This window comes from Vidua macroura, chromosome 6 (genome assembly GCF_024509145.1).
Source record: "Vidua macroura isolate BioBank_ID:100142 chromosome 6, ASM2450914v1, whole genome shotgun sequence".
NCBI lineage: Eukaryota > Metazoa > Chordata > Aves > Passeriformes > Viduidae > Vidua > Vidua macroura.
The window spans coordinates 44,199,746-44,218,617 of NC_071576.1; the positions used below are offsets into that span (position 1 = coordinate 44,199,746).

Genomic DNA, 18,872 nt, shown 5'->3' on the forward strand with positions numbered 1-18,872 from the left:
AACATATCACACTCCAGAAATAATTCAGCAAGAACAGGTGTTGCAGCTGCATCTCCCACACAGACATTTGTCATAAGCCAGCTTTGTGCTTCAGCTGCAATCACCTGAAGCACTGAGAAAGATTTGTGTCTTGATACAACATGGCACAGTGATGAACTACAGAGTGTCTGTCTGGAATGGTTGACACCATCCACTACAAGATCCCTCCAAGCAACTGAAACCAAAACAGGTCTTTTATATTTCTGTGCACACAACAAAGTCCCTTAATAAATAAGCACACAGCACTTCACAGAGGCATGAGCACATTACCCTGTTTACCAAAAGCAGAATTTAGGAGAAACACATTTACAATTACACTAAAGGAAAGAAGATTGAAGCCTCCAACTCCATTATCTCAAAACAATAGCCAGAGAAAAAAAATCAGCCTTTGCCAGTGAGAAAATGAGAGGACACATCCTGAAGTGATTGGCAAGTTTGGACTCCATATATAGGACAATTTCTCTGGAAACCCACTCATGTATGAGCACATACATGACACACGGGTCATGGGTACATTTCCACATGCAGGTAATGATCCAGGTCATAGTTAGGATTTATTTTAAAATGCTTTATTGCATACGGTAGATAAAAACCAACATACTCCATAACACTTCAAGATAGTAAAATCTGAACTCTCTCAACGCTATCCCTTTCCACTGCAGTCCATGTACCTGCCTTTTCACCAGGACATAGAAAGAAAAGGAGGATGGGCACTGTTATTGCAATATATCTTAGCCTCCCCAGCTATCAAGGGATCCACCTTCTGCTACCCAAACATTTGGACCATAGACCTCTTGGTACCTCAAGCTCCTTAAGTAGGATATAAAAGGATACTTGTAGCTGTCTTGCTTCAAATAAACCCATAAACTTACTCGGAATCATATTTTCTTTCCTGAGTTTTCCTGGAAGGAAGCAGCAGCACCTACTCCTCACAGGGCAGTTCCCATCTCCCCTTGTCCACCACCTGAGGCAGAGAAGCATTGCTACCTCCACATCACCTCTGTGCCCATGCTCGTGTGTCCAGAACAGATGTCTGGCCTGGACACCACACCCAAAATCAAACCTGTGGCTGCTGCTCAGCATTAGGTAGGAGATGCATTTTTCTGCTTCGCTCATTTGGGCAGATGTGTAAGCCCTGGGAATAATCTAACCAAAAGAAATTAATTTTCTGCAACCAAGCCTTTGCAGGGGCGTGATGATCCACTCCACTGTGGTTTCTTAGGGTTTTTTCCAACCGAATATTTTCAATGGGCTGAAGAAAGAAGGTGTGGGAACTGGCAGAGGAACTGAGCTGTGTGGGTTGATTACAGAGTATTTTTTTATAATATATTTACTACCATATCAGGTGAACACAAATAGTGCAATTCCAAAAGTTTAAAACTGAAAAAATGCATAACAGGTCACAGCTATCCTATCCCTCTGTTGGCACCAGTTTGTAATCTGTAGTTTATATTGCTCACTGCCTCTGAAAATCAGGCCTTACTGGTGCTCAGTGATGGGGCCTCAACCACTTCCCTTAGGAGAGATGAGGTAATTGTTCTCAGATATTAATAGGCAAATGCAGCATCCAGAGTTCAAAAGGACTTGATGCATCACACTGCAATTTCAGTCATAACAGTTATAATAGTTTTTAATTCTGATTGTGCACTGCAGTATAGAGAGCACAGAGCAGCTCTGCCAACCAAGCACCTCCAGTTACTCAACCTGCCCTTCAGGAGGACAAGTTGCACAGTCAAGAAGTTATTCCAAAAATTCATCTTTGAGGTTTCTCCTTTTTAAAACTATAGTCCACCACTTATATCTCTTTATCTTGGTTATACAAATGAAAAACACCAACATCTCCCAAAGCCCATTAATCAGTAGTTTTGATCCTCTTTCTTCCTTCACTCCTCAGGCATGGATGTCAGAGTTTCAGAGATCCTTGTGACTCATGTGACCTCCTTACCATCCTGTGAGAACACTCATTAGTAGAAGGTATCTTTCTCAAACGAATACCCTGTGTTACTGACTCCCCAGAAAACTTGGCTGTGTTGCTCGGCAGAGGAAGTTTGCAATACCCCTGGATTGCCACATTTTGTGTTAAGAGAGTTTCACGCCCCAATATCACTGGTCCCTAGAGATTTGTGCTTTGCTAGGCTTACAAAAACACTCTTAAGGCCAGAGAATCATCAGAAAAGTAAAACACAAAATTATCTCATTAACATACTAAATTAACAGAAAAGTGTTGCTAATTTAGATATTTGTCCACTTCCTAGGTTCTCACACACATGCACAGGAAGTTTCTCCATGAAGCAGGTGATCACCTGAGCTTTCACAAATTGGCTTACACTGATCTAACTAAAAGAGTTGCTAAAGGGGTAAGAAGTCATTTCCCACTCCTCTTCCTCTGACTGCAGGTTTCCAATTGCTCCCTTGAGTTGGGGCTAATGATCCTGTGGCCTCAGCATATGGAGATCTAACAAAAAGACTTACCGTTTTTTCATTTCAGAATAACTTCTGGATCTGGCAGTGCTGGTACAAACACTAGGCAACAGGCACAGAGAAACAAGACAAGGGAGCCAGAGCTGCCCTTTCAGCAGGATTTCAAGTCAGCTTGAACAGGCTATGACTATTATCTGCAATCAAGCTCAAGGTGTTTCACATGGTGGATGAGCTGGGACATATGTTTGTGATAAGGCTCAGTTTCCAGCCTTGCCTTCCTCCAAGCTGAGGAAAGGTTTGCTGGTGTACACCCTTTCTGGGGTGGGGGATCTGCTTAAAGCCTCTGTGGCCACAGGTCCCCAGTAAATCTTAACCTTGATATCCAAAAAAATACCAGTTTTTAATAGCTCTCCCACAGTGTTGGTGGCTTTTACAGTGACTTCTTTTTCTGAAACATAAAGAGTCTTTAAAAATGCTGATGACCCTTGGGCGTAGCTGCATGGAGTTATTATCTTGTGAAACCATTTATTTAAGGTGACAGCAAAGCTTATTAGCTGGCTTTGTTCTTAACCTGAGTATAAACAAATGGGTTATCCATGCATAGTGAATTAAATTCTTTCTACACACCAGGAAAAAAAAAAAAGTTTTAACACCACCACATAGTTTTTCATTGTATGTGTATTTAAAAATTACATCAGATGAAAAGTCTGGGGAGGTAGGAGGGCAAAGTGCCTGTGTGTGTCATACAGTGGCAGCAAAGTAAAAAATTGGATTACCTTTATCATCTATCTAACTCTAAACTTTCTTGAAAGTAAACATAACTTTTATTAACCCTTCACCTCCAAACCTACTGGAAAAAATAAAAAGTGTCCGTAAGACAAATGTGATTGCATTACAGCTGCTGGGTATGCCATGTGTCCCCATGCAGAGTGCCCTTCTCCATGAAACGCCTCCTGGCATGCCAGTGATTTCAGTCTGAACATGCTGAAATGTTTCACTCATGAACTATAAAATACTGAAAAATATTGGTTTGGCATGAATAACTGGTGAATCATCGGCATTTGTAATTGTTTGGGGGTATGGAGGTCGTCTTGGCTTATTTGTATTCTGATTTCACATGAGAACATTGATATGAAATAGCAATAATTGAATCTGATAAGCTCTGGTGAGCCTTTCCCCAGGAGAGGAGGTACGATTTAGAGAGAGATACAGGAGTACAGAGGGAATTCTAGAAGGATGCATGGAGAGTTGCAGGTTGCCTCACATCACAACTCCTAGATTTTATATACTCCTAATATGAGCGATCGTCATCTCAGGCAAAGCTAATTACCTGAGACATTATGATTCTATCTGCTATGGGCAGGATGAAATTCAAGGTGATCTCTCCTTTTTTTTTTTTTTTTTTTTTTTTTAATTTATTTAGTTATCTGTCTATTTAAGATTTCTTTGAAAATACAGGGCTCTTAGACAGCATATAATTCCAGTCTGTGAGTATTTGGTGGTGAATGTTGTTTCTCCTTCTGTCAGTGTTTGGGCACAGGCTTCATGGGATGACTGTGCTGAGAAGTACCACAGTCCACAGGAGGCTGAGCAAGATCAGATCTGTGGTGTGAGCGTCCATCCCTTCTGAAATTCAGTGACTCCCTAAGAGAGGCCCTAGTTACAGATTTGAATTGCACTTCTGAATTTCCCCACCTTGGCAAATTAACAGCCTATAAAGATGTGAACTAGAGCCAAAGTGTTTGGTCTTAGCCCATGAAAGCTGACTCAGAAAACAAACACTTTACATCCCCTTCCAGGGAAAGAGCAGTTTCCATGGGTACAGCCAGTGATATTACAACCATACCACTTGGGAAAAGGGGATGTGAGAAAAAAATGGAGGCAGAAGCTGACAAATAGAGAGCAAAACTAGCAAGACTTGAAGAAGGGACAGTCCCGTTCTCCCAGACCACTTCTCTAGCTGGCAAACTGTGTCTTAGCATCCTCATGTCAGCATCACCTCCAGGAACTTCAGCAGTGTCAGTAACCCTCTGACCTTTCTGCAGCGCTCACAAAAGCATTTGGGATGCATTCTTAAAAGTCTCCAGCCTCTCTCTGCCTTGGCACATCTGAGAAATGCAGATGAAGGTGTACAGTGGCACTAGACCTCAGTACAGAGTGAGTCCTGCAGTCTCCAGAGGCAGCAGCATGGATTCAAACACAGCACTTCTCTTCACCTCTGGTTGCTAACAGGCCATCCTGAACCGTTCCCTAGTGAGCTGTGAAGTACAATAATCCCCTTGCCACAAAATGCTGAAGGCTTCATTATTGTCCAAAGCTTTCAAAACACAGGCAGGTGCTTTAGAAAGCAGGTTTTAAGGTGTTGTATTCAGCCTTTCAACATTCTCAGGTATAAGAAGGGGGCTTTCACAATCTTCATGCTCTCTTCACCACTCCTACAGAGCAACAGGGAGGCTCCTCTGCAAAATTCACAAGATGTGTCACTGATACTGGTATTTATCCCCAACTTCACATCTTGTTCCCAGGGACAATATAAATGCTAAATAAGGAACCGAAAATTTAGAAAGAAGAAGCTACAATTTGCCTATTTGCTTTGAAATACTTGCTACAACAATACAGATCATCCATCTCCTTCTTCATTCCCTGTACTGGGACTGAATCTTATCATTGAATTTCAAACCAAGATGAAAGCAAAGAATTGAATACAGAAGGGAGAAATTCTTCAGCAGAAATGCTGCAGTCATTTTTCATAATTTTTTTTTTAGGTAAACAAGATGATGCAGTACACACAGGAATATTCCTATAATTTCTTGTTCTTCTGAAAGTTATAATTAAACTTGTAAACACTAATTTATGTTTAATTCTTGCAACCAACCTCTGATGGAAAGACTATAAATAGACTGACTTGGATGTTATTAAAATTTTTTGCATATACAGCCTTTGTATTTCCATACAGAACTTTTGGTACATTGAGACCTGGTCATTGACTCAGTCACTTCCTCCTGCTTTATTTGTTTCTTTCCCTATTATTTTCTCTAACACTCAGGTGGCTGAAGGAGCTAAATATCTGGGGAAAAGATGGTTGTTGGAGAAAATTCTTGGCTCGCACAAAGTTTAGGACTTAGACTGCATTGTGCAAATCTTCATCAGCAAGGGAGAAAATACTGAAAATCCAGATAGATAACGTATCTAACCTATCTTTTAAATTATTGTAAGTAACCCATTTATTGGAAGGTATTAGTATTGGTAACTCTTAATCACCTTTTTTATTTTGCTAGTACCAGATTGCACTTACCTGAAGCAACGCTCACTTGTCCTTGATACAAACATGCACACAAATTTATGTCACATTAAGATGCAGGTAGACTCTGTTTACAGCACTCTTATTTATTTTCTATTTACATAATATTTGTAAACCGAATTTTGCCTTGAATTTTTAATTCACGTGGTCTTAGACTGCAGCTGAATGCTGCAGTTTTCCTTGGTTTTAAGTGACAACCAAGGAAGAGTTTTGGTTTGCTTGATTTAATTTTTTTTAATTGGGGGGGTGGGGGGAGTTTATTAGGTGTGCATTTAATTGCATGTTTCCAAACAATATTCTGTGTTTGTCTCAAGTATTGGCCTCAGCTTGCTTGAAACAAAAGCCCCAACCATTTACTGCTGTGCTTATTTAAATCTCAGTCTGAACTTGCCTGAAATCTAGTTCCAATTCCTTTGGAAACCTAGTTGGGGACTCCCAAGTTCTCAAACTATGACCACTCTTGGGACACTGATTTTGCACACTAAACCTGGGGTTTGTAATTGTGTTCAAAATTCAAACCCATTCTCCTATTTATGTGGACATTGGAGCCCCTTTGAAATTACAGGTTCAAATATAGGCTGATTCTATATAGATTAAACACTTATAGAGCCACCATCCTCAAACACCCATATGCATCATTTCAATGGCAGGGGAACCACTCACTTGCTTAAAATTCTGCAGATGCTAGTGCATGATGGTGTGGCTTGTCCTATTGCAGGGAAGCTTCTGATTGAGATTCCAGCCCAACTCCAGATGTGCTGGCACAGCAGCAGGCTCAGGTCTCTGTGTCAGACTGGCTGCTCTGCACCACCTTGTACTGCCAGCCCGGGACACCCAGCAGGGCACCACAGGGGCTACAGGGTGGCCCTTCACAGGCCACACACAGCACCCTTGCACCCAGCTGGCACGGCCACAGCCCCCAGACTGCAAATGCCAAGGAGTCTGCCTTGACTTGCTTTTAACTGCAGGCATTTTCACTTTTTTACCTGAAGCTGCAGACTAAATCAGGAGAGATGTCCCCTTTTCATAGCCACCACTTAGACGGAAAAATAACATGAAGGACAGTATTTCATCGTTTTAGCTGCTTTGACTCAGTAAAGGAAATGCTCGGTTTGAGTAATGGCATCCTTAATCAGCCTAGCCCTTGCACACACTTCAAAATACCTTGAAGTTAAATCAGTGCTGAAGTCAGGTCTTTGTTAAGTTTAGCAGCCAAACAAGAAAGGCAATCTAGCTGTGTTGATATAATCCATTATTTCAGTGAGGCCTGTGAGACATAAAACAGGTTTGGAAACCGAGTATCTTCACAAAAGATCGGGTATTCAACATATTAGTAAATTTAAGCTATTGGATTTTGTTGTAGTTACAGCAGTCCTTTCAAAAATATTAAAATATTCTTCAGTACTGAAAGAATTCACATTAGACACTTCCAATCACAAGACATAAAAAAGGGAAGATAAACATTAATCAAATAATTTCTTTCATGAGTGTTTTATTTGAATTTATATCATATTCACAAAAATAGAAACAGTCTTTAGAACCATTTTGTGAATACATTGTCTCCAAGCTGGAATTTACAATGGCAATAGTGAAATATCTAACTTGGATTTGTTTCCACACGTAGACATTGAAGTTGATGCTGTGAGAAGCAAGCAGGAATTATGCAATGTGCTGCAGAAAGAAACATGAAAATGTAACTAAACATTTTAATGTCTATGTAGTTCAACAGCCTACATACAGTTTCTCAGGATGTTTTTAGAGCAAGTTGCTCTAATTTTGTGCAGAAAATATTGAGAGTGCTCATGCCAACCCTTTGACGTTGTGATTTGCATGTGACTGTATAAATACAATATACTTTCCTATCTAGAGCTTTATACATACGAAAAATTATGGTACAATAAAAATCTATACACGTGGTGCTACCAGTTCAGCAGCTGCTAACTTAAAGGATACATCTAAAAATATGATTGCTCAGCCTCTGAAACACAAAATAAAAGAGCAATCAGAAATGATTTTTGTTTAAATAGCAATTTACATAAAAATTCATCTCTTCATTTTCTCCGTTTGCTTAGGTCTGGTAAAAAGACTCTCTTTGGTTGGTTGCATCTGTCCTTGGCAAGAACTGTAATTTTAAACAGTCCTTTGTCTTAGGCAAAGGTTTGTAAAACAGAGTAAATGTTGGCTGGCTTCTATTCCAACTTTGTGCTATTGTAATGCTGAATGACAAATACCTACAACACTGCAAAGTTCCGCAGGGTGGAAATAGAAACTTGCATGATTTCCACATGCCGAAAGATGTGACAGTGGAAGACCATTTATACTGCACCCCAACGTAAACCACTCTCTCAATTTATACAGAATGCTTCTAAGTACAGTTTTATCTTTCAAAATCTTTAAAAGCAGGTTAAGCTGCTGTTCAGCAACCAAGTGGTGACACGCATATATCACAGGTTCATTTTATCTCCCAAGAAATTTTGTGAGAGATCAGGTAGAAAGCAAATTCATGAAGTATTAAAATCCATTGCTATAAGATATATGTTAACCTAAGATAAGGCACAACTGCATTGCAGATTTGTGATGGTACCAGTAATCTCAGATTTTCACGCAAGGTGTGGAGGTGGTGTGAAGAGCATAGAGCAAAGGGGTACAAATAACCACCAGGTAGGGGAAGAAATGGTCTTAGGAGCAAAGTGAAAGTTCTCTTCTCAGCTGGTGTCCTTATACTTGTTATATGAACTACAAAATGATGGTAAAGGAAGTGAAATGTAGCAAATTAAGCTAAAAAAGGAAATTATTGAGTTTGCAAAAGCAAGCAAGGCTAGCACAGACAGTCAAAAAAAAAAACAAAACAAAGAGAGATAGATTGAGAGAAAAAAAATGCTTTGAAGTACACAGGCTTATTATTTGATTTGTAAATAAGATGAAGCTCTCTCCACCCAGGTTATGAAAAGTAAAAATTGTCATGTATGGTTAATTGATGGTGACAGCTCTCACATACACAGTGTAGGAGGTGGTGCTATTGTTTAACATGCCCTACATGTGTAGATAACAAGTTAGGCTCTCATGTTTGCCTACAAATTGTTGCTAAGCACGTTTTATACACTTCATATTGATACTTCTGTTGTCTCTTGGTTTCATCACTATTTCCTTTTAAGACAAACAAAAATAGAATATCCTGCAACCTCCAGCTGTATCTTGCTATATTTCAAGCTAATATGGATTCAAACCCAGGAGATGCCCCAGGAAATAGATATTGGATGGATTTAATATTCTTGATTTTCCCTTTTTTTTATTTTTCTTTTTTTAATCTTGGACTTCTCAGTCCCTGTTATTGTTTCCAAATTCTAATCCCTGAAAAAGTGATTTGAAATTGATCTTAGTTTCACCTCTGTTAACATCACCAAGACAATCCTGTTTCTCAACTTCCACATCTCACGTAATCAGTGACCTGGTGAAGTGCTGCCTCCTCTAGTTTTTATTTCCCTATGTTCTGCATATGCTCATGCCAGCAGAAAGCATTTGTAAGCTGGAGAAAGGAAAAGCTGCCAATGAATGCTCAGTGTCTGCATAGTGCTGCTAGAGGTGAACTCAAAATACTGAGCCAGACCTAAAATCTCAGTGCCTTTATGTTGATGGAGTTTTTCCTCCAACTAAAAATCCAAGCACAAATGACAAGTATAAGTACAGTATAGAGTTAGACTTGAGGAAAGAAAGGGGAACTAATATTTTGCACATAGTTTAGCTTTGCATTTCTCAAAGGTTTTTTGAAAGTATCTGTCCAAGTGAGACTTGACCTTCCAGGAGGACCACAGCTTGAAATAACTGGGGAGATTTCTTCCTCGTGCCAAGGGATTAATAAACGTTCTGCTTGCCCACCTCCTCACTGCTCCATATGATACAGATTTGAAAGCTTTAATTAGAAGTGCAAGAGGGTGAGAGGATTATTAACATTCCTACTGGGAAATCAGTGCCTTTTAATAAGTTTTCCCAGTCAGAAAACAATCTTCCTTCAACAGCTTTTGGTCCCCAAGATCGATACTCTTCCAGCAGTTCACCCCAAAGATATTAGTTAACAAAAATTAGCTTTTTTCCTGAGGTGAGCTGAATGCTCTTTGGAGGTTAGGGAGGACACTGAGTATCAGGTAAGGTCTGGTCCTAAATGTCTGCCCACAAAAGAAGGTCTCAGTGGTGGAGGTAGTATGCGTTCTCCAAATAAATGCTGACAGCCACCTTGCAGAGCCACTGTTCTTGTGGCTGGGATAAGCCAGCTGAAGAGGAACCCACTGTCTAATTCAAGAAAAGCAGCTGAAAGCCAGCAAAGTATTAAAACACTCAGAGGGAAGGAACAAGTGGTATTGGCCAAGGAAAGCTATAAACCATTTGACTATGGAAGAAGGCTACTTGGCTCAGAGATGCTTTACTGTTTCCTCCACTTATTGCTGCCTTCCAAAGTGGATCATACTCCCTAAATGCCCTAATATTTAGCTCCTTCCCTTTCTTTACATGACTCATGAATCACATTATGCCTGTATGATTAAAAAAAAAAAAGAAGAAAACTTCACAAGAAGGGAAAAATAATCATAATTCTATAATGTTAACTTATATCACAGAAAACTGTGTACATTTTTTCCCCATACAGGACATACTTCAAATAAAATAATTTTAACACCAATAATGATAATGTTCTTTCTTGCCGACAGAAGTAGAATTGTTTTCTCACCCCAGTTTGATACATAAATATAAGAAAATAGTCTTTGAATATTTACATCCATAGGTTTTAAATGTTATTCCTTTATCTATTTAATTTTCATTTTCTCTCCAACCACGGGCATTCTTTCCAAATTTATATACTAATCTCCGACCATCCACGCGCTCAAGTATTTCCCTTTTGTAATAGTATCTGTTAAAATAAAAACAGAAAAAGATATAAGAGTAAATTCACCTGTGGTCCTAAAAGGCCACTGCCAATTAGATAATCCCTTGGCTAGTTTAAAAAGTCTTGATTTTCTATTGAGATATATATATAATATCTAAGATCATTATAAATGAATGACAGAGAAGGAAAAATGGATGTTTTCTTTTTTCCTTTATGTTAATTAGCTCCTGAGTTTGAATTTCACCCTGTTTCAAGTCAAAGCATACTGCTGGATTTATCATAGACTCTTATGAGGTTTCATGGGGTTTTTTTTCCAGATAAGCCAGGATCTGAAAATCAGACTGGGAAAGAATCTCAGCCCTTTTAAAAATACATTTTGAAGTTTCAGAGATTATGGAAAAATTCTCAAAATGTTAAATCAAAGAGGAAAGAAAATCCTAACACCGATTTTAAGACAATGCATGTGTCCTAGTTTCCTAGGACAATGCCTAGTTTCTGAATGCTGCTGGAAACAACAAGGTCTCCAGCCATTACTGGACCATTTAAATATTCTCAGGTTTCTGCAACCATATTCCCTTCCTACACTGGTTGTTTGGATGGAGCCAAACAGAATTTGTATATATATATAAACAATTATTTGTGTTATATAGAATATATATTGTGATATATAGAATATATCATATATTCTAGAGAAACAGGAGAAGAAAAGAACATAATGCTACAAATTATTACAAAATTAGTGTGAGAGACTATCAAAGAAAGCAACTTCTGCTGTTGACAAATAATTTCTAAAAGTCAGACAAATTCTCCATCCAGCTGGTCTGTGTATGTGCCACAGTCTTCCTCAGCAACATCAGCTTACCTCATAGCCCGGCTGAGTTTCTCATAAGTCATGCTGCTGTTGTTTTTCTTCTTTCCCCACAGCTGGGCCACAGCTTCAGATTTTAAAAATCTGAAGACACCTTCTGACCGGTCTTCCCACTTGATTAATCCTGGGTTTTTCTCAGGATTGAGAAGAATATCTCGAATAAATTCCCAAAGATGAGTTCCTCGAGGGTCTGAAAAAGGAAAGAGGGCAGGAAGGAGTGTCTCAAGGGCTCTCTGGGCTATGATTGCAATTTTTATGCCATCTACAGAGGGTGAACACTCAGGCCATAGTTTCTGGAGCACAGGACCCCCACCTCAGAGATATACAGGTGAAAAACACTGGCAGCCTTTTGACTGCAGGTAAGCGTCGGCCTCAGTCAGGCAGGTAGGAGCCCCAGCAACCAGGGGAAGCAGAGTCCAAACACCCACTGCTTCCTTCTGCCTTTGGCACTGTTCCTGCCCTAAAGAGAACATGCCTTCCCCTCATCTCATTTGCCCATTTCCCCTGATCCCTGTCTACAGCACAGCATGTAACCTGATATTATTGTGTGGCACATGAAACAGACAGATTACCATGAAGCAGGCACCGAACCTCCATGCATTTAAAATACAGACAGAAGGCACAGGAGGTGAACTGCCATTCTGCACGAATGAGTAAGTAAGAAGGTGTAGAGTGGATAGAAGGACAGTGACAAAGCTGGCCAGCCAAAATTGTATGTAAAAAGGGAACCAAAAAGTTTGACCATGGTGTAGAAAAGACAGATTCCCAGTTCCACAGGTAGACCTCTCAGTTTAAGCATAGTTACTATAAAGATAGAACCAGAAAGTCCAGGTCAAAAAAAAAAAACAACCTTAAATAAATCCATCCAATCAGATGAAGTAGTTTACAAATGAAGAATAACAAACACAGTGACAAGGTGAGCCAGAAAGACAGCAGTCCTTTGGTCTCTCTTCAAAAGCATGCAATTAGACCAAATTAAGAAGGAAACAAGCTAGTCAAAGATGTGAAGGTAACTTGAAAATGGTATGCAGTGCAGTATAAGTAGAATTAGATTTCAGTCAACTAATCCAATATTTTTCCTTATTATTATAATTGTTTTCTAGACCCATTAAAATGTTGTGGATCTAACCTATCTGAACATCAGTAACTTATGGACGTGATACGGAGCAGTACTGGAGGAACTGGAGATGAAGGGGATTAGCCCAGACTGCCAATGTCACCTGGTTTATAGGCCCAGGCTGCGACTGATGAGATGTTAGAATCACAGAATATCTCAAGTTGGAACGGACCTATAAAAATCATCAAGTCTTACTCCCTGCTCCTCGCAGGACATCCTAGAACTAAACCACATGACTAAGAGCATTGTCCAGATGCTCCTTGGACTCTGTCAGGCTTGTTGCTGTGATCACTTTCCTGGGGAGCCTGTTGTGAACGACCACCCTCTGGGTGAAGAACCTTCTCTATTATGCAGTCTGAACTTTCCCTGGCACACCTTCACTCCATTTCCTCATATCCTATCACTGGTCACTAGACAGAGATCAGCACCTCCCCCTCCACTGCCCTCCCTAAGGATGTGTCAACCTTCAGCCTTCTCTTCTCCAAGCTGAACAAGCTGACAGACCTCAGTTCTTCACAGGTCTTTCTTCAGACCAGTCCTGTCTAATCCTTTCATGAACAACCTTTTTATAAACACACACACACAAAAAACACCACCGAGATATTTGTGTACAGACATAAAGTTCAGTAGTTCTGTTGGGGCAAAGCAACAGAACAAGAGTAAGAAGAGTCAGGAAGAGACAATCTGGAGGTCATATTGAAACAGGATGAACCCAAATACCACAAAATGCAGTGAAAGACCAATACTAAGCTTTCCTATTATAATCAGGGAATTAAATAGGATGGAAAAGACATACATAGAATATTTTCAGCATCAAAAAATCTCAGTAAAGTACGTTAACGGAACTATGTATAGAAATCACAGTTATGGTATCCTGTCTTCAGAGTCAGGTTGAATAAAAACTTGCAGAAAATGTACGTGATGGGAGTGGAGAGACTGTCATATCAGGGGATAAGAAGGTGGCAAGATTGAGGCACAGGTGCTTTCTTGTGATATTGTGCGTGAGAAGTTCTACAAGGGGATGCCGAGCAGGGTCTGTGGTGCGTGCTGCACCTGGCAGGCACAGGCATGAGCATGACTGTGCCCACGCACAGGCCCTTCTGATTAAATCCTGGGTCTTCCTCATCATTCCTTTACTCCATTCCACTAGCCCAGCTCAAGACAGGGCAGAGGAAGCTGGTTTCTGGTTGCTTCCCTGTAGGCCCTCACTGATAAAAACAATTTGAAAAGTTTAACAATATTGAGTCCAAAAATGACGCAAACAAGCAGTACTAGATAGTCAGATCCTTTCAGAATTCAATCACAATAATGATTTAACGCGTTTTGCATTCAAAATGCTTCCTCTTCCCTCCCAAAGAGGATTTGATTTTCATTTGTTTCTTTTTCCTTCAATAAACTAACCAACCCTTATAAGCACGGATGTTGACTTACTGTGCTTCTTGGTGTGCGACTTTGGGGTATGATCTTGCGATTTTTTTGCATCTGAAGAGTCTGCAGAGAAGGAAAATGAAGTCTATTTGTAAATTTGATTAAAGGCTTTCCACTGACTAGCAGGTTGAAAGAAATAAAACCACAAAAAAAGAATAAATATCTCTTCTAAAGATAATCACTTTTCGGAAGGTAATCTAAGTGAGGAGGGAGAGTTTTGTTTTCTGTACTCTATGTTAATCAGCACACTTCTCAAAGAGACCACTGATGAATAAAGAATGAATGCAGAGGTAAACATTTGGCTTTTGAAAGCTAAATTTGATTAACAAATACCTCACCTCATATTGTGTGTGAGAGAGAGAAAAATTGGATGATCACATCTGTAAAAGGAATCCTGAATTGTCGCATTATCTTAGTCTTTGCTGAAGCACGTATCTTTGGGGCCTTATTTGTTTCTGAAGAGATGATCTAATGGGAAATGTATGTGCTGGTACCAATGCACAGAACACCTACCTGACTAAAACATAATGAACTGGCAAAGCGCTGCTGTTCAGGGGGGCAGGGTGGGGGAAAGGGGCTGCACTGGTAGGAGTTTTTGGCAGCAGGACAAGCATATATTTTTCTGTGGCTCAGAGCCATAGGAACAAGCCATTTCTCATCAATGGTACTTTATCACCTGCAGCCAGTCAGAGGATAAATAGGATTTCTGGCACAAGCATTTCTTCAGAAATGAAAAAAAAAGAAGTTCTGCCTGTTCATGACTGTAACCTACCTTGCAGTCTGCACGTTCAACCCTCCCACCCCCAAACCACTGCAGCCTGGCTCTGCTCTTGTACTTAATGAATAGCTTTCATGTGATTGCTCTAAGTCTCACAAAATCTGTGGGATAGACCTGAGAGGGAGCCCCTTCTGTGTTTGTTTTTCAGCATACCTTGTCCCTGAATCCCATAAAGCAAAGCTTAGCTTAAGGTCCCACGCATGTTTTCCCAGCTTCTATGAATGCACAATTATCATACTTTTCATGGAAACCAGGCATTTGCATGGGAAAATGACTCACAGGAAATATTAATTTGCATAGAAACTTGTCAGATTTGCACAAGCTACTGCAATAATTGCATGTGAAAAGGTAGATGCAAACTTATTCACACACTTGTTTTATTCATACATAACTGGAAACATAAACTGAACAAGACCGTGGGGATAGGCCTAACCTCTGCTATTCTAAGTCTGATAAATTATTGTCCTTGACCCCCAAGCAGCAAACGTGCTCTGAGTCATTTTGCCTTCCCACTCTCAAAGAGCAGGAACTAGCCTGAACCTCACTCAGCTTGGAGGGGGGTGTGGTGTGGGGGAAGTAAAATGAGGCTTATTTCACTGCTTTTCCTCAGATTATGATTCCCCATATGTTATTTAAAGCCTGTGGGAACTCCAGGTAACAACTGCAGGACCCAATTCTTTATTTGCCCTCATATAAATCCTTCTCATTTTAAAATCCCACAATTCACTTGCAAATGTTTGTTATGCTCCACTTAGCTGGAAATTTATTCTTGGAAGTTCAGTTGCCTTTTGCCTAGCCAGTGATTTACTGTGTAAATAGCCTCCTGCTCTGCCACAGCTCCTACATGGAGACTGGTTTCAAACATGCCATGTTAGGAGGCTAGGGCCTGACAGATGAAAAGAGTTATGATGCAGTTTCAACAAAGCCATCTTGCAAAACTTTTGACAAAAGGTTACGCATTATTTGCATATGATTCAGGAATGAGCCATTTTTTTTACGGGATATACAAATTTAGTTTTTACAGGAGGCTGTGCCCTTGGTGTGCCACCCTAGCTCTAGGCTTAAGCAGTCAGCAGATAAACACACCGTGCCGGGATCTGGACAGGTCCCCAGCCCTGTCAGAGCCCTGAAATCCTGGTAGCCATCTTGTGAGAGTGGGTGGAGGTGGTGGAGAAAGCAAACAGGGTGTTTGGTTGAGGTTTTTTTTTTTTGGTAATTCGTAGCTGTGTGCATTAGTTAAACTGTATGCCACTTGGCCAATCCAGCACAAGAGGCTGGAGGAGCAGTGGATGGCAGGCAGAGCGGCTGGAGCCGCTACCCACATGCAGAAGCACAGGGCTGACCCCAGTGCAAGGCTGGTCTACAGCAACACACTCTCCTTTCTTCTCCTCCAGCACTTCCAGTGCCTTCTCCCTCAGATCTCTGCTTAATGGCCTCCTAAGAAGAACCCGCCTTTCCTTCCCCGCTTTCTCAATCCCCTGCCGCCTCTGCTTTACTCTTGTCCCCCTGCCTTGCTCTCCTGCCTCCGTCCTGGTGGCAGCCCCCAGGATGGGGCCCACAGAGCCTTTGCCACATGTGACCAGACTGCACTTTGACCAGGCACTACAGCAAACAGGTTTGCTCTGTCTCCTGCCCCTCAGCAGGTGGATTTGAGCTCTCCCTCACTGAAGACAGGCGGCTTCAGTGAGCACCCCGCTGTCAGCTCAGAGAGGCTGGAGGAGGAAGCCCTTGTGCCAGCGCATTTGGGCACAGGGCTTGGTGTCTGCCCTACAGCTGCCCCAGGCCAACCCGAGCCTGGCCCCAAACCCAGCAGCCTGCTCAGCATGAATCACAGGCTCACCGGGGAGCACGGCTGCTTTGAGGAGGAATGGGGCACTTGTTTGCCCCATATGCTGTACCACAGAAAAGCGTGGTGTAGCTGGAATGTCTTGTCTCTCTGACACTCATGTTTACCCCTTTGACTCAGTCACTTTAAAAGATATGTGGAGATTACAGATTATTTGATCATCTTCCTCTTGACAGAGAGAAGACAGAAGCATTTCTTTAAAGAAAGCTATTGTTATAATGACAGCTAATAAACCTGTCAGAATCATCATTGCTTGGTTTAAAATTACTAGAGGCTCAGATGCAATCCTACAACAGAAGACCACAGAGACTATTACATGTTGGTAGCTCTGGGACAAGTGACAAACAATTAAAAATATAATTACAAGTTTCTTACCAGAAGATTGGTGATTAGGTGTCATCATGGAAATCTGAGCACGACAGAATGTTTTACTGTCCAATAACTCTGGGAATTAAAAGGAAGACATTTAAACTAATAGCCTCAGACAACAATAAAGCCATCTCAGAATGCATGAAGTATTGTGATGTTAATTACCTACTGTGCTACCATAGCCACTGTCATAAAGATAATTCTCTTCTTTCCAGGACACCATTAATGACGGATCTGAAGGTAAAGGACCAAAAAAAAACTGGATCACTAAAAGAACGTTTTTCAGCACAGAGGTAAGTATTGAGCACTGAAAGAATTTAAAATGTGCAAAAAAAAGAAAAAAAAAAAAAAAAGCTGTCAAGGGAACCAAGAAGTGAAGGGACTTTGTACAAAATTATTTACTTTCACTCAAATTATGCATGGAGCTTTGCATAGTCAGGCAAATGTATTTACACAAAGCACTGATTTTTAGAAATAATGTAGTATGCTCTGCCTTTTCCTGACTAGTATATAATTTATGCCTGGCCTTGGAGGAGGTTTCCAATGCCAGATCAACTCTAACTCTACCCAATCCAGTCCTGAACTCTCAGCCCCTGATGATCATGACAGTGCATTGGAGCCACAGAGATGAAAGTGTTTTCAAATATCTAGTAAAAAAGAAGGATGCTTATGATGAGTATTTATTTCTATAATGGTAGAACTCGAAAGTCCTCTCTGAAACACAGCTCATTGTTTAAGCACATGGTGAGAAACATCACAGCCTAATCCTAGATGAAGGGCCATTTTATTCCAGGCACACTAAGTCCCCATCCTTAACCTAAAAAAACACCTTCATTATTAAAGAGGAATAATTTTTAGTGACCTTCTGGTCATATGGATCAATATAAGCAGAACAGAAGTACTGTCTTTATGACCTGTACACTGGTCTGGAAATTTTTCACAGTGCATTTTTAAGGTCAGAAGCCTTAAAAATCTCTTTTTCTTTTGAAACCAGGTCAGTAGGGATGAGATATAAGGTTCAAATCTAGGTTAAACCTAATTTTTTTCATGTTCATATAAATGAAATCAAAAACCCCAAAATGAGTTACAGCTAAATAATCATGTTTGGCGAAGTTACCACTGATGACATAGGAATTTCACAGGCATGCTAACTAATACCTGCATGTTTGGGCACCCAGAGCTTGCGTTCCTACAATAGCACACACCCTTTGCTTGCTTGGACACCTGATCTGCCTAATGTTGCCTCTGAAAACAGGCCTTACCCAGCCAGAACACAGGAAAACTGTTCACCTTTGTTCATTTTGGCCTTTTTCAGTACCTGTCTTTGCAGCTGTGATGGGTTACTGGAGTGAGACAAGCTTCCCCTCAAAACCACCAGCCCTGTCCTTGCCTCATGAGGGGTAACTTTCCCAGCAGCTCTAATCCACAATTCCTGCTCCTTCACATGCAGAAACTTAATCCACTCCCACTGGCTGTAGTTGGCACCACCAGAGCCCCACCAGGCCTTTCCTGATTCAGCACATCCAGGAGAACCACCCATCAGTTAGTCCTTTCCAAGATGTGCAGTTGAGGTGTTTTGCCCTCATCTCCAGTAGGAGAAGGAAATAATATTATACCAGGATCTTATAAATCAGGACTTAAAGGATTACTGGAGTTACCTCTATGGAAAGCAGCAAGGCTGCCTCATGCACATCTCCCATACCAGGAGTGGATTGTAGATTGCAATCCTTGCCTGCTGCAAGGAGAATGTGGGTAATGTTCCTGGCTGGAGAGGCTGGGCTCCAACAGGTTAAGTGGATAAACAGGCTGACAGTATTTGTTAGAGACAC

At 40.8% G+C, this 18,872-nt stretch overlaps 1 protein-coding gene across 2 annotated transcripts in view; it reads right to left on the reverse strand.

The window, feature by feature from the left end:
- Positions 1–7,248: 7,248 nt before the first annotated feature.
- The window catches only part of EHF (ETS homologous factor), a 34,029-nt gene continuing 22,405 nt past the window's right edge, over positions 7,249–18,872 (reverse strand). Inside the window, exons 5-10 of one of the 2 annotated variants that reach the window (XM_053980224.1) lie at positions 17,209–17,277; positions 17,050–17,118; positions 14,054–14,113; positions 11,500–11,695; positions 10,528–10,661; positions 7,249–7,739 (exon numbers count right to left, since the gene is read on the reverse strand). In XM_053980224.1, the coding sequence (XP_053836199.1) occupies positions 10,562–10,661; positions 11,500–11,695; positions 14,054–14,113; positions 17,050–17,118; positions 17,209–17,277 (494 nt within the window). In that variant the 3' untranslated portion in view covers positions 7,249–7,739; positions 10,528–10,561. Of the gene's footprint in view, positions 10,662–11,499; positions 11,696–14,053; positions 14,114–17,049; positions 17,119–17,208; positions 17,278–18,872 lie in introns of both variants that reach the window. The other variant, XM_053980223.1, reaches the window with a different exon arrangement.